At 47.5% G+C, this 14534-nt stretch overlaps 1 protein-coding gene and 1 non-coding gene across 7 annotated transcripts in view; both read left to right on the top strand.

Moving 5' to 3' along the window:
• The window catches only part of Trpm8 (transient receptor potential cation channel subfamily M member 8), a 107312-nt gene extending 101940 nt beyond the window's left edge, over window positions 1-5372 (top strand). For 4 of the 6 annotated variants that reach the window (XM_055616431.1, XM_055616434.1, XM_055616436.1 and 1 more), the window contains 2 exons: window positions 197-288; window positions 1015-5372. In XM_055616431.1, the coding sequence (XP_055472406.1) occupies window positions 197-247 (51 nt within the window). In that variant the 3' untranslated portion in view covers window positions 248-288; window positions 1015-5372. The remainder of the gene's footprint in view (window positions 1-196; window positions 289-1014) is intronic. The other 2 variants (XM_055616432.1, XM_055616433.1) reach the window with 2 other exon arrangements.
• Window positions 5373-7003: 1631 nt separating this feature from the next.
• Window positions 7004-7134, top strand: LOC129684089 (small nucleolar RNA SNORA17). The gene has a single exon (XR_008721277.1). It is a non-coding gene; the product is annotated as a small nucleolar RNA SNORA17 (small nucleolar RNA).
• Window positions 7135-14534: the final 7400 nt, after the last annotated feature.

Genomic DNA, 14534 nt, shown 5'->3' with positions numbered 1-14534 from the left:
TCTGGGAGGAAAACCTTTTGACCTGCATTTCACGAAGCTAATGTTTGCTAACTGCTGACCATAGTAAGCAATAAGCAGGGCCGGCCATGTCTTTCCTGTGTCGTGTTTATTGTTTAACATTAAACATTCTTGTCATTTAAAATAGAATGTTGAAAAATTGTGTTAAGACTGGGTTCTGTTTCTCCCCCTCGCCAAGCTTAACGATCTCAAAGTTCTTCTGAAAGAGATTGCTAATAAAATCAAATAAGGTGGGTGACCATTCATGGAGAGAAATCAAATTGCAATGAGGTGAGTTAGCAATTTTTTTTTTTTTGGCTCTGAAAATTTTAGTGTTTTAAGAATATTTTTTAATTGTGCTGGTTTCTCACTTGTTTTATTTTCCTATGCTATCAGCTCTCACAATAAAGCACTGTGAACAAAGCAAATAAATCATAGTCTAGAGACAAGGAATGGGAGTTCCTCCTTATGTTCCACCCTGATGATGGCTCTAGGGCACAGTTAGCCTACAGGGTCTGTGTAACACTCGCCAGCCTTACAGCAGTTTTCACATAAATTGAAATGATGTCATACTGACCTAAGACTTGCTATTTTTTTCTTACTTAATACTTTACTATAGATATTTTTGTGGAAACATGTTTAAAATGTTTTTTATCCTCATGTTTTTTTTTTAATGTCTATCACTGTGGGGTAGGTAGATGTATTCCAATCACCCTTCCACTATCTGTAAAAGTTCCAGGGAGACATGGGAGGGTTTTAACAACAGCTCATTTGCACAATAACATGTAACTCAATTAATTGGCAACATCGAACTCAAGGCTTTGCTCCAGCATCTTGCCATTTGCATTAAACATGTTTTCTCAGCACCTATCCAAATCCTGAGACCAAATGTTGAAGATTTGAGGAGCATGGGGAGGTGGGGAGGAGGGGGAGGCACAGCTATGGTGGTTTTTTTGGTCTACAAGGAAACTGTAAGGAATGGAAAGAAACATATGGATTGTTTCCCCTCTCCATCAGGACTGGCTCAGCGCAGCAGGAAGGTTGGGACTGTGATGTGCTAGCCTCTCCCACTGGTCCCTAATGCTGTCCCGTCACATTGATGTCTCACACTGATCCCTTGTGCTGGCCTCCTGAGCTGCCTCTCACACACTTATGTCTCCAGGCCTCCATTGTGGAAGGCTTACACCTGATGAAATTAGAAAACTGAGTGGCACTTCCTGAATATACTGAAGAATTCAGGCCCTGGGTACTCAGGAGGAGCCCATTTCAATATCATCACAATGATGTTTAATTTTGAAGTTTTTAAAAAATTTAAAATAAACCGCACTTTGGATTTTGAGACAGTTTTTTTTTTTTAATCTATAAGTTGGAAAAGAAAACAGGAAGAAACTGACAAAACAAATGATGAAAATAAATTTAAATGTGATTAAAGAGTAGAAATAACCAGACGAGACTCAGGTCCGTGCTGATACAGCCACCAGGAAGCTCTGAGCCCTTCCTTTCAGCTATTGACTGTGATGTGGGCAAACAGACCGGCCTTCTACCCGCCCACCTGCACTTAGCTTTGGCCTTTGCTAAGATGCTTCGAGTTAACGAAAGGGTGAATACAAATGACTCACAAGGATGTGCCATCACTCTTGCATGTGTGTATGCGCCGCGTGCTGGTGTGTGCACAGTGTGTGTACCATGTGCTGAGGTGTGCACAGTGTGTGTGCATATATGAGAAAGAAAGACAGGATGGAAAAAGAATCTAACAAGTGTCAAAGCCAGGTGTGGCAACTGCTTTTGTGATGCTGTAAGCAAAACAAACACACAAACAAACAAAAAAGGTGAACCACATCTGAGGAACAACACCTGAGGCTGTCCTCTAACTTCTATGTGTAGACATACACATACTAGCACACACATACAGACACACACTAACACACATATTGATACACATCAACATTACAGAAACACACATACTAACACATACACTGATACACTAACATATACTAACACACACAATAACAAACTAACATGCACTGAAAAACATACTAACACACTAACACACATACTAACATGCATTAACATACACACACAGAATAACAAACACTAACACATACCTTAGTTTGCACACTAACACATTCTAGTACACATACTAGTACTAACACATACTAACACACACACACACACACACACACACACACACACACACACACAAACACACACACAAATAATGCCCCATAATTTTCTCCCAGTGACATCTTTAGAAAAACTGAGCCTGTCAGTACTTTCTTGACCTTCCCACCCTTAAGAAAAGTTTAGTGTTACTGGCTGCCAGGCCTAAGTGTCTCAGACTCTAGTCTTCCAGTGTCTCTTGGTGCTCCTTTCTCCAGGGCTCAGGGCGATCACCTTTCCCTGGGAAGGTGTGACAGGGCAGAGAGGGTCAGCCTCAGGGGAGTGAAAGCTGGCACAGGGGAAGCACAGACAGACAGGAAGTTAGCACTTCTCCCATCTTCCTCCCTGTGTCAGCCTTTTGTCCAACCACTTGTCTCTATTTTATTTTTTCTTTCTCCTACACGACAGCTGGAAGTAAGACTCCAGAGCAAGCATTTGCTTTCTCTGCTTTGTTCCTCAGGAGTGAGCAGCCTCTCCAAGCACCACAGTGGAGGAAGGTCCTTGGACATGGCCTGTTTTCCAGAGACCGGTCTTTGGCTTCATTGTTTTACTTTCTTTCCAAAAGAGAAACCTTTTGACTTTCCTTTGCCAGTCATTTGGAAACTGCATTTTGATAAATGTTCCAGTTTTCAACTTGGTTATCTATTTGATTTTGATTTCATGTAGCGACCACTGAGCAAATGAAGTCCTTATTGCTTCCCTGAGGCTTAGCTGAGATGGAATGAGTTGGGCCTTGCTTGGTGAACCTCACACACTTTGCACGGGCGGACTCCCAGACAAGCACAGATAATGTCACAGGCTAACCTGTTGGTTCCGGTGGCATGCCCAGACCTCTTCCCAGCACAGTTTGAAACAAGCCTGTGCTATCACAGAATGGAGGTATGAAAAGCATTCCGAGTTCACCATCTTCTTTGTTTTCACAGGTCTAACAGCCATGTGGGTTTGGAGGCTCATGGGACACTGACGGACAGTGCTGCTATTGACTTCTAAAGGAGAATTTTTCAGGTCCCTGAGCACATAGTCACCCTTGAGGGCATGAGTATGGAGGACATTGCACGTGACAAGAGGTGCAAAGGGTCACGTGTTTCTCCGTGAAGGCGCCTACACTTTCTGCATCTCAGAGCCTTGTACTGAGGTTGAGGGTTCAAGTGTTTGCACGCCTTCTTCGCCCCTGGAACTTTCCCACCTTCATCCCTTGCGTCTCCCATGACTGTAACCCTGGCTCTGATTTTATACCTATACTGTTATTGTGTTTTTTTCCTACTTTCCCCTTTCCTGCATTGTATGATGAATTCACTGACATATTGTTAAAAAGCCCTAGCACCCTGCCCCCAAATCATACCATATTCTAAATACCCTAGGGCAACTTCTCCCTTATTCCCATATCAAAGGAGGGGCACTGAGGCAGTGACTCCTGCTGAAGAGACCAGCCCAGAAGGAACCCTTAAGAGGCACATTTTGCTCATTTTGTTTTCACTGGGTGTGCCCCTCCTCCACCCTCTCATTATTTCCCCATTAAAGCTATCGAATGATATTACAGGAAGTTAGGCAGCAAAGATGTACATAAACAACCTCCCACTCCCTCCAGTGATCACTGCTCACACGTCTGTGTGTTTGCCCAAGTCCAGCTTTTCCTATGCATGTTACACTTCACTTACACGCCATCATCTGCATACACAGTTTTCTATAGGCCTTTACGTCAACTATTTTATCAAAGATGTTTTCTTCATAGTCTTTCCAAGTGTTCTCAGCACTTCAGTGATATTCAGACTTCTAGCAGTTTCCATGATATAGGTCACTGGTAGCTGACGCCACCTGGTCTTTGAAATGAACATCTTTGTGCATGAATCTTCTTTCTGCAGTAAGAGCATCAAGAAACCTCCTGTCTAGGACACTAGATTCTTTGGAATATCTGTTAATTATCAAGCCACTTGCAAGGCTTTTTTTCATCAGTGTGTAGCAAAATAGGATTTAGCAACTTATTCATAAGACCTAAGATACGCGAGGGCTCTCTCCATTAGGATGTGATATTCTACTTAACTCTTACTTTAGGAAGATGCCAGCGTTCTTGTTTAGGCGTTGTGGAGTATGTGGATGTTGATACAGATTCTGAGTAGCTATCTAGTTGAGCACTCCACCTCTACCCTTCGCTGGAACAAAAGAGTTGTGCTGAGAGAATAAGGCAGTGTTAGCACTCATAACTAAGTTTTTCAACTTTTTCATCAACCACACATTCAGCGACTGAAGGAGGGACCCTGAGCAGGAAGCTTGTTGAATGAATATTTTAGGTAGAAGAATGATGGAAGCGTTAACCCAGATGGGTTTATTTTTATTTGGCCTGGCTAGTCAAGCCCTGCACGGTGTCAGCAGAGAATGGAGGAATAAGGATGCCTGCTACTTAAACCCATCCTGGTCTCACAGGACGCTCATTCATTGGGGTCTCAGAAGCAGAGAGTGGACGGGGCAAACTGGCAATAATGAAAACGGCCAATGGATGGAAACTGGAGCATTTCTGTTAGTGAGAACATCCCACTTCCATTTCACCCTGATGACCAAGGTGCTCGCCATGTCTGAAACCACCAGGAGGAAGGGTCTGTCCTCTCCATAGGGATTTGCAAAAAATAAAACCTCTGACAGCACACAGACTGTGCAGACAGAAAACCAGAACCAGGCCCTTACCATCAACTTAAGTGAGGAACCTGAATAAAAGAAGTAAAATGTAAAGTTCCCTGTAAGATTAAATTAGCCTAATCTACCTGCCAATCCCCCGTTAATGACTGTGCTCACATGTTCGTATTTCCACACTCTGTCTCCACCAGCTTAAGAAAACTGTCTTTGTACATAGGGTGCTCCTGTTGACCCTGAAAAAGAGTTAGACAATGCTCAGGCTGTGCTCACACTTGGGGGGGGGGAACTGTCAAGCTTTCCAAGTGGGATCTCCCCATGATTATTCTGCAGGATGTGTGCTAATGTGACGCCATTATTTCTAATGTAGCTCATGAAATAGCACGTGCTTTGCCCGTTTGTCAAATCAAAGGTGCTGCATCCTTTGGTCTGCTACTAAGCCTCCGTAGACTTGTGCACAACTCCAGAGAATCCTGCAACATGGCCTCAACCAATGTGTGAGTGAGAGCATTAAACCATGGAGGACTTACCTTGTTTATGATGTCATTCTAGTGGGAGTGGAAGACCAAATAAAAGTCATTCTTCGCTGAGTTATAGTCATTCCTAAAGGGATTTGAGTTACAGGGATGATAGCTGAACCATGCTGAGTGCAAGCAGAAACAAGTGTGCTGCGGTTGTAGTTGGCTTCAAGATCTTTAGATACTGCAACCCACTTTTTGGTCGGTGTGTTAACCACTTTGCTGCTGTTGTGATGAAACACTATGATCAAAAGCAACTTAGAGCACAGCTTATTCAGGCTTGTGGTTCTAGAGGGATAAGAGTTTATCATAACAAGGGGGCATGGCAGCAGGTAGCAAGCAAGGGGACAGGAGCAAAAAGCTTACATCTTGAACCACACACACAATCAGAGAGCAAACTAGAAATGGCGAGGAAATTCTAATTTCAAAGAGGGCCTGTACTTTCTCCATCAAGGCCACACCTCCTAAAACCTCTCTAAGCGACATCACCCACTCTCGAGGTTAGTGTTCAAAACCACTATAGGTAGGTGTTATTTGCTAGGCACCCATCTGTAACCTAAGGGTCTCCACCTTCACTGACTCAGAAGTACCCACCACATTGCTGTTAACCGTCTTCTGAGAGGTTACAGGGCTTCATGTGTAGGGGTTCATCAGGCTAGCAGATTACCCAGGACGGGACTAGTGTTGCTGGATACTGTTCTCAAGTACCTCTGCTCCAAAGGCACATTCCACCCCCACCCCAAGAGGAATCAGGGAAATATATCTTCCTCCACCTGCTTCTTTGTGGTCCACAGGAGACTGATCCTGTGGTTGTCATGGAGACGGTTGCTGCCTACAGCCTCTGTCTTAAAAACAAACTGCTCAGAAGTCAGGCGTTTGGTCTGTGCTGGAGCTGGACACTGGAGGCCAACCTCCTGCAGTCCTTCTCTATCCTCTTTTCCAGGCACGAGGGCATGGGGGTTTGGTGGCCTGCCCCGTTTGTCCGGCAGAGCTAAGCAGGCAGCTTGTAGCTCAGCTAGCTGGGGTCCAGCTGGGCCATGGGCAACACCTCCGCACCAACAGCACCACCGGCCAGTCCGCGTGTTTTGTCAGTTTGCATTTTCCCCCCCAGAAGTCCTGTTTGTTGAGTTCCCCTCGCTCCTTACACGCAGGCTGTTTTTCAAACGTGAAGTGTTCTCCTGTGAACACTTCGTTGGGAAGGGAATGGCTTAAACTAACTGGGAGGAACAGGTAGGCTGCACTTTCTACCATTTTCTAATCTGCTCAGGTATAAGAAGTGACTCCAAGATGGAGAGTCAGTACCGAAAGGAACACTAACTAAATGCAGGGCTAGGTTGGAACCCAGGGGGACTTAGAATGAGGGTAGGAGAATGAGAGGTCAATCGGGATGTAGCCTTGCTGGAGCCGTAAGAAGACTGGCTTCCTCGGAACTCTCCTGAAGGAGACCACCCAGTGTTTGAAGTGTAGAAATGCCTCAAGAAACAGAGGAGAATGGAGAAGAGAAACCCTATGACCGACGAGGGTAGTGGCTCTTAGGCATCAGGCGGTGGTGGGCGTGTAAAGATGTTGGGGAATGTTGCGAATGCAGGGAGAAGAGAGATCAGCTGAAAAGGAATGAGTTGGAGGAATGAGTGAAGGCGAGTATGTTCAGCACCCTTCAAATGTGTGTGACAGTACAAATCCTTTTATAGAGATGGTATACACCTGCCCCAGAAGCGTTGCATCTGTGGTTGCTGTGTCACATGTGTGTCAGGCAGGTGGCAGAAAGGAGACAGGCTGTGTGTAGTCTCAGAATTCTGATCTATGAACATCTGAATGGTCAGTAGCCTACAATGCCCTGAAAACAAAAAAAAAAAGTGAGCATGAGACCGCCCCCAGTCCAGAGCCAGGGGTCCTGGACAGGGAGCTAGGCTGAGATGACCACCAGTCCAGACTGGTGCCACACAGGCCTGGGAGCAAGCCAGAGACTAGAAGAACCCCACCTGGCACTGGGGACCTCAGGCAGGAATGAGCCCCATGACAGATGACCCTCCCATGGAGCCATTCAAGCAGGCCAGGCAAGGAGCAAGCCGGAGATGACCACCAGACCTGCCTGCTCCATGGGGTCCAGACAGGGAGCTAGCCTGAGATCACCACCAGTCTGGTGCCACACAGTCTGGGGGAGGGGGATCAGGCAGGGCATATCATGCCCAAAATGAGCCCTGCCTGATCCGTAATGCAGGAGCAGGGCATAGCACTACTGAGACCACTTCTGAGATGGCCCCACATACTCAGAGACTCCTGGCACCTTTAAGAGAAGCAAGTAACTGGCGGAGCAATGGAAGAGAAAGAAAAAAATAAACCCACAAGGATGTGGGGAGAGGCAGAACTGGAGACTTGAGGGTAGTGAGGAACAGCCTGATGTGAGTAGGCAGTGATGCCACCTAGGAGCATGGTGGGGTCCTGGCCTGTCCTGCCACCGAGGGCCACATCTGGGTCTGTGGCATTGCAGCAGTAGGCGTCTGCTACCACCAAAGGCCAGGCGGATGTCCCTGGGCTGGGCTGCCCACCCCCCTCCAGGGACATGTTGATGTCTGAGTGCTGTACAGAACTGGCCTCACCCCTCACCTAGGCTGGGACAGCTGGTGCTGGAGGCATGAGAGTAGGAGAGCCAACCTGCCCTAGCCAGCTGCAATGGGCCCACGTTGTGGGAGTTGGCCCCCAGGATACGAGCATGCGAGAACTGGCCTAACCACTCATCTCCTGTGTGGTGGCGTGGATAAGGAAGAGGTACACTCCTCCTCCCTGCTCCCTAACCAGCTGCAGCAGAAGGGCGTCCTGACCCTGGGGTCATGAGAGCAGGAGAGCTGTCCCTGCCCCTCACCAGCTGCAGCACTCGGGGAGAGTGTTCCCTGAACCTTGCCTGGGCAGTACAGTAGAGCTGATCCTGGTAGCAGGGTCCCATGTGAGCCAGCCCTGAGGGCATGAGTGTGGGAGAGCTGGCCCTGCCACTTGTCTGCCCTGCTGTGACGTGGAAGATGGCCCCACCTCACCCCTTGCCCCTTGCCACCTGTGGCAGGCAGGCGAGCTGGCCCTAAAGTCACCAGAGCAGGAGAGCTGTCCAGCCCCTCACTATAGGCAGCAGACCCTGCACCCCACCTGGACAGCACAGTAGAGCTAGCCCTGGATGGGGGGGTTGCAGGTGAGCCAGCCAAAAGGGCATGAGTGTGGGAGAGCCAGCCCTGCTACTTGTCTGCTGGGCAGTGGCACAGTTGAGGAAGGGATGGGGGAGAGATGCCTCTTCCTCACCATCTATGGCTCACAGGAGAGATGGCCACAGGGTGGGAGAGTTGCAGATGTCCCTCACCATCTGCAACACTCGGGGGAGTGGAGCCTGTACCTCATCTGGGCAGCAGGGCAGAGCTGGATCTGGTTGCAGAGGCTGGTTGGTGAGGTACCCCAAGGGCATGAGAGTGAGAAAGCCTTTGGGACGGCAAGCTCAGATATCTCTCAGGCCAGATTTAGGCCCACCTCAGCAACTACCCCATTGATGATGTGCTGAAGTGCAGGAAGAGGCTGGTCCTACAGATTCAAAACTGCAGGATCTCCATGACAAAGGACAACAAGATATCTGAGAGGAATCCCAGTGAGGTTCTAGTATTGATAGACTAGCAGAAGCCAGAGGCCTCATACCAGACCAAGCAGTCATTGCAATGAATATTTGCAAACAAAAAAGCATGGACAAAAGGGTCTACTGAGACAGGCGTGGTGGTGCACGCCTTTAATCCCAGCACTCGGGGGGTGCAGAGGCATGCATATCTCTGTGAGTTCGAGGCCAGCCTGGTCTACAAAGCAAGTCCAGGACAGCCAAGGCTACACAGCCTGTCTCGGGGGGGGGGGGGGTATTGTGGGACACATTGACACATTACATACAGCTTTCACAATAAATTTTTTTCTCTGTTGGGGGGTGGGAGGTTGCAAGGGTGGAGGGCAGGTACAAGAGGAGGATATGAGTGTGATTGGGTGCGTGGTGAGAGAGTCACAAAAGAACCAAAAAAAGTTTAAAAAATAAATAAAAGTAATATACAGATCTTGGCTGAACTAAAGCTCAGCGTAGATCACTTGTCCAAATGCATGAGATCCTGGGCTTGGCCCCTAGCACTGCCGTCACACATTCATGCATGCACACACAATGTGAAGATCAGGAGATCATAGGAATCTTCTAGAACCTGGTCCACATTAGGCCAGGTATGAAGTCCTATGTCTCACCATGCTGAGAGACATGTTCCTAGGATTCAGGGTGGACCCTCCTTTCTTCTCTTCAGTGGACCACCATGGATTCTCCTGCCCAGTGTCCTAATACAGGGCTCCGTTGCTCTGCCTTACCTCTGTAGGCTCACTGTGTGTGACATCTCCTTCCTGTCTCACTTCAGGGCAGCTTCCTGAGCATAAATGTGTTGGTAGTTGCCCCAGAGTCCTCTTGGCCTGTGCTTAGTGGCATGTCATCCCAGAAGAGGTGACCACAGACCACCCAAACGGTCCATTCCCTGGGAAGAAGAACGAACTGCTAGTGTTGAGGTGTCTCTGCGTGGGATTGCTCCCTCCTTTGTTTCATACCTCAGTGGATCTTCTAGAAGAAACTGTAGAGGCTCATTCATATGGGACAAGTTGTCTTCACTGGGTGCTTCTGTAAAACTGAGGAGGTCATGTAAGCGATGCATGTTGATTTGCTGGTCTGTAGAATGGCCTCCTCTCCTCAGAGGGGTGAGAGGATTTGGTGAAGTAGCCTGGGAGGTTCTGAGCTCTTGGCATGACACTTTTTTATAGCTCATGCCAGCATTCCTTACTTCCACCATTCTCTACTCTTCTTCCTCCCCACAGTCTCTTCACCTCCCCCCACCCCCGCTCTGGAAAACTCTTATGCTTCTGGAGTCACTACCTCCAGATAGCCTACCTTGGGAACCTCTGCTCACAGAGCAGCCTCTGGCATCTCTGTCCTGTGGAACCTCCCTAACGCCTTCACTCATGGTACCCACAGGTCATGCTAGATGAAGAGGTGTCCAAGTGGCAGCACCCTGACAGATCAATAACCCATTCCTCACTTGCCATTCTGACTGGGAGGCTGTAGTTACTGATCCCCAACATTGTCTGTATAGAATGTCCCCTGGCTGGGCTGTGGCATTCTTGAGGGAGAGACATTGCCCAGCTGGTTTGCCTCATTCATTCTGCATGAACTCTGCAGGCACTCACTAAGGGCTGTGTTTGGATGGTACCATTCATTCTTCAGCATCCCCTGAGATGTCCTCTAGGCCTTTGTTCCTTCTCCTTTCTTGCCTAGTTGAAGTGATTTTCAACCTAAACACACACACACTATTTCCTCATGTTCCCAGCCAGCCAGTTCTTCCCACACCAATCTGTGGATTTGAAGACAAGCCTGGCAGCCAGTCTATGAGGTATGATGGTTACTGTGAAGGATCATGTGGCAGGGTTCTCTAGAACCAATGGAAGGTGTCTTCCAAAGACACCTTATTGGGCTAAGAAGTCTCTCAAGCTGTGGTGGTTTGCAGTTCCATTTTAAGTCCTATCTTAGGAACCGGGAGTGAGAGGGCTCAAGTATTAGTCCAGGGGCCAAGGTCAATATTGAAGCTTACTAGTCAGAGAAAGAGTTCAACCTCTCTCCTCCTTTCTGCTATGTCCAGGTATTCTGGGGATAAATGATGCCTGTCCACCCTGGGGAAGGAAATGTCTGTACAGATGTAGAAATGCATACATGAATCCTACCCTACAATATACCCCCAGATACCCAGAAATAACACCCAGTCAACTAGAAACAACAACAAGAAAAACAAAACAAACAAACAAATAAACAAACAAAAAACACCATCCTGGATCTCTTTCTCTACTGGATCAGGAGCTTTTACAAGATAAAAGACTTGTACTTTTTCATTTGTATATTAACTAATGCAATTGATACATAAGTTGTATGCATTAATGTGGGTGGATACAGCTCTGAATCCATAGTGAACAGCTGTCTACCACATCTGTAATCAAGTCATGAGTGATGATGGGACGTTAGTAAAAGGGACATGGAAGCAGAGGGGAGGGTCTCAACTAGCTCTGAGGAAGAAGGCAGGGAGACATCCAGGACCTACAATGGGCGGAATGGAATTTTCTGGTGAGGAAGGGTGGAGGCACGGAAAACACAGGTGGCCAGTGCTTGGGGAGTCAAGCTCCCATTGTCGCTCCTGGTCTTACCTGCCACCTCTGGAATGCTATTCGGTCCACACTCACACTGTGTTGGTTATTGGAACTTAGAGGTCACTTGCAGACTTTATGCTTTCTACGTTCTGCACAAACATTTTATGACGTGAGCCTGCGCAATCAGCCTGCACAGAGCAAGGGTGGTTTTTCTAGGGGAAATGAAAGCAGCTGTGCTGAAGGAGCTGTACCTGGAGACAAGGCATGAGGATCCTACAGGAGACAGGGGATAGTGAAAGTGTGGGGGTGCTGAAGCCCATCGTTCTCCCAGCCCTCAGCCTAGAGTGCATTTTTCACGCAACAGTTGGCTTTATCAGCATTTTAAAATAGCAAAACCTCAGGTTCCTCCATTAAGAAGAGTCTAGTAGCACTTTTAACTTAGGAGGCCAGGAGTAGCATGTGTGATGATTTTTCATAAATAAAGGTAAAATTCCACATGCTCACTTAGCCTATTGTTTTCAAGTGAAAACTACTACTACTACCAACCCCAACAACAGCAACAGCAGCAACAACAATAAAGCAATACTAAGCAATGTTTCCTAATCTCTTGTCCCTCAATGTTGACATTTTTATGTTCCCATTGTCTGTGGTCTTCTCCCAGCCTCCACTTTTATTCTCCTTCTCTCCTGCTTTTACTTCATTGCTGGCAAATTAATTTTTCTGAGCTAAGTGAAGAATCAAAGAACAAGCATCCTTCTAGATGGATGGAGAAGGCTCCTGTCTGCAGCCTTATTGCTCTTAGCCCATGATCTGTCTTCTCATAGAGGCAAAACCACTGCCAAGTGCAGTCTCCCCACAGCTGCGTGTGATACTATTCTTAGATGTTAACCTGACTACTACATCTGGAATGAACTAAAACCCAATAATGACTGTGAGGCGTTTGTGCTTAATCGTTTGAAGTGAGAAGATCCGCTTCTAATACGGATCTTTGAGGTGGGAAGACATACATTTAATTCAGATCTTTTGAGATGGGAAAATCCACCTCTAGTCTGGGCCACAGTCTGTGCTGGAAGCTTGTGTAAGGGATGCAGAAGAAGGGAACTGTCTCTCTTTGTCGGCTCACTCTTAGTCTGCTGGCAAGTCCACTCCTTCGCCAGCAGTAGATCCCTACTTCTTCAGGATTCTGGCATATACTGAAGACCAGATGAGACATTCAGCCTCTTGGCCTGAACAGCTTCTGGATTCTTGGACCTTCTGTTCAGTGGCAGCCATTGGTGGATTAGCTGGACCACAGGCTGACTAAGTTATTCTAATAAATCCTCTTTATGTGAATTTGTGTGTGTGTGTGCATGCATGTATATATACAGAGAGAGAGAGAGAGAAAGAGATACACTCTATGTCCTCTGTCACTCTAGACAACCTTGATTAATGCACTCTGAAGCTGGAGCTCTCCAGCATCCTTTGGAAGAGGGAACTGCACATCCTAGGAAGCCAGCTGTCAGTTTGCAGACGCATTAGGCACTATTTACATGCTTTACTCTGAGTACCCTCACTGCCCCAGAAATGATGAGACTCTGGGGTAAGTGCTACAGGGACAGGAGAGGAAGGGGATTCAGGGCCCTCAGCAGCCTACTCTAGGCGAGAAGAGCCTACCCCAGGGCAGCAGCATACAACAACCACCCTTCACCACCCTAGGTCCTTCAAAGCTCAGCAGAGCTCCTGCCTCTGACCCCAGCTGTCCTTTGGTGTCTCTGGAGGTTCCAATGCTCTCACTCCGAGTGTGGGCCATTTCAGGGTCAGGAAACAATTTCTCTCCTGTTCCTGAAAGCGCTCTGCCTTCCAGCTCTACAATCCTTGATTTTTTTTTTAAAGGCTTGCCCTTCTGATCATTCTGTAATTAAGTGGCACAGTTCCTCAGCCTGTTAGAAGCCAGGAGGCTTTCATTACCAGAGCTGAAGTACACATGGCTTGAACTTGGAAAGGGAAGTGAGTTCATTTCCATCAGTTTGATCCAGCACCCACTGTGTTCCTGGGGCTTAGGTGGATTAATTCCCTGATATTTCATGGTCTCTAAGATGCCAGGTCCCTTCTGCTGGGTTGGATGGTAACACTTCCTGGGGTTTGAGCTGCCTCATTAGAAAAAGGAGGCCTTGAACAAAATAATCACTCAGGCCGTCCCCTCTCTTGGACACTGGTGTTTCATCTCTGGACAGAGCGAAGGGAGGATGCCTTTGGTGAGAACATCCTTACTCTTTCTTCTTTGTCACTGAATTTCTCTGAGTTACTTTTGTGAACGAGGTAGCTCTTAGATGAGAGAGACTGGGAATCCTTCTCCTCCCACCTTTTCCCCTTCACTCTGAGAGAAGAAATCCTTGCTCTGCTATTCAGCCATCTTTGAGGGTGGGAACAAAGTTGCTGCTGATGGGAAAGTAGGGGGAGGGTGTAGATGTTAGAGACCAGATGAGCAGAGGGGGAAAGAGGTCCAGCCAGCTGGATCTAAAGTAAAATATGTAGGGTTGAGAGGGGGAGGCAAGGGCCCCCAATCTCAGTGTCTACTTGTCTTCTCAATCCTTAATTCCAGCCTAGATTTCCACGTTCGACCAACTGGCTGGCTACATGGAGACATCTTCACTATTCTGTCTGTCTTTTGCTATCTGTCTCTCTTTGTCTCTGCCCTCCAGGCAGTACATGGCAATGCTTTTTAAATCTAAGTACCTCTTTTTTTTTCCCCTGCTCCTCCTACTCTTGTCTGGCCTTGGACTGTTACATTGGCTTGAGCTGAGCTGCAGGGACTTCATCTCTACCCCCAAAGACAGCTGAATAGCAGAGCAAGGATCCCAGCTCTCGGACTGCAGCAGGAAAGGTGGGAGGAGAAGGATTCCAAGGCTCGCTCTCTCCCTCATCTAGCTGTCTGCCTGGTTAACAAAAAGAACTCAGAGTCTCAGGTAGGAGACCCTGAAATGTATCTGATGCATAGTCCCTGTCTTGGCTTGACACACTGCTGCTCAGCTCCCTGCCTTATCTGGTGATGCACCACTCCACGCTTCATTCTCAACT

The sequence above is a fragment of the Psammomys obesus genome, unplaced genomic scaffold (assembly GCF_907164565.1).
Source record: "Psammomys obesus unplaced genomic scaffold, mPsaObe1.curated_primary_1811, whole genome shotgun sequence".
Lineage (NCBI taxonomy): Eukaryota > Metazoa > Chordata > Mammalia > Rodentia > Muridae > Psammomys > Psammomys obesus.
Note: the sequence above shows the minus strand (reverse complement) of the source record. Positions and strands in the feature narration are given on the sequence as shown.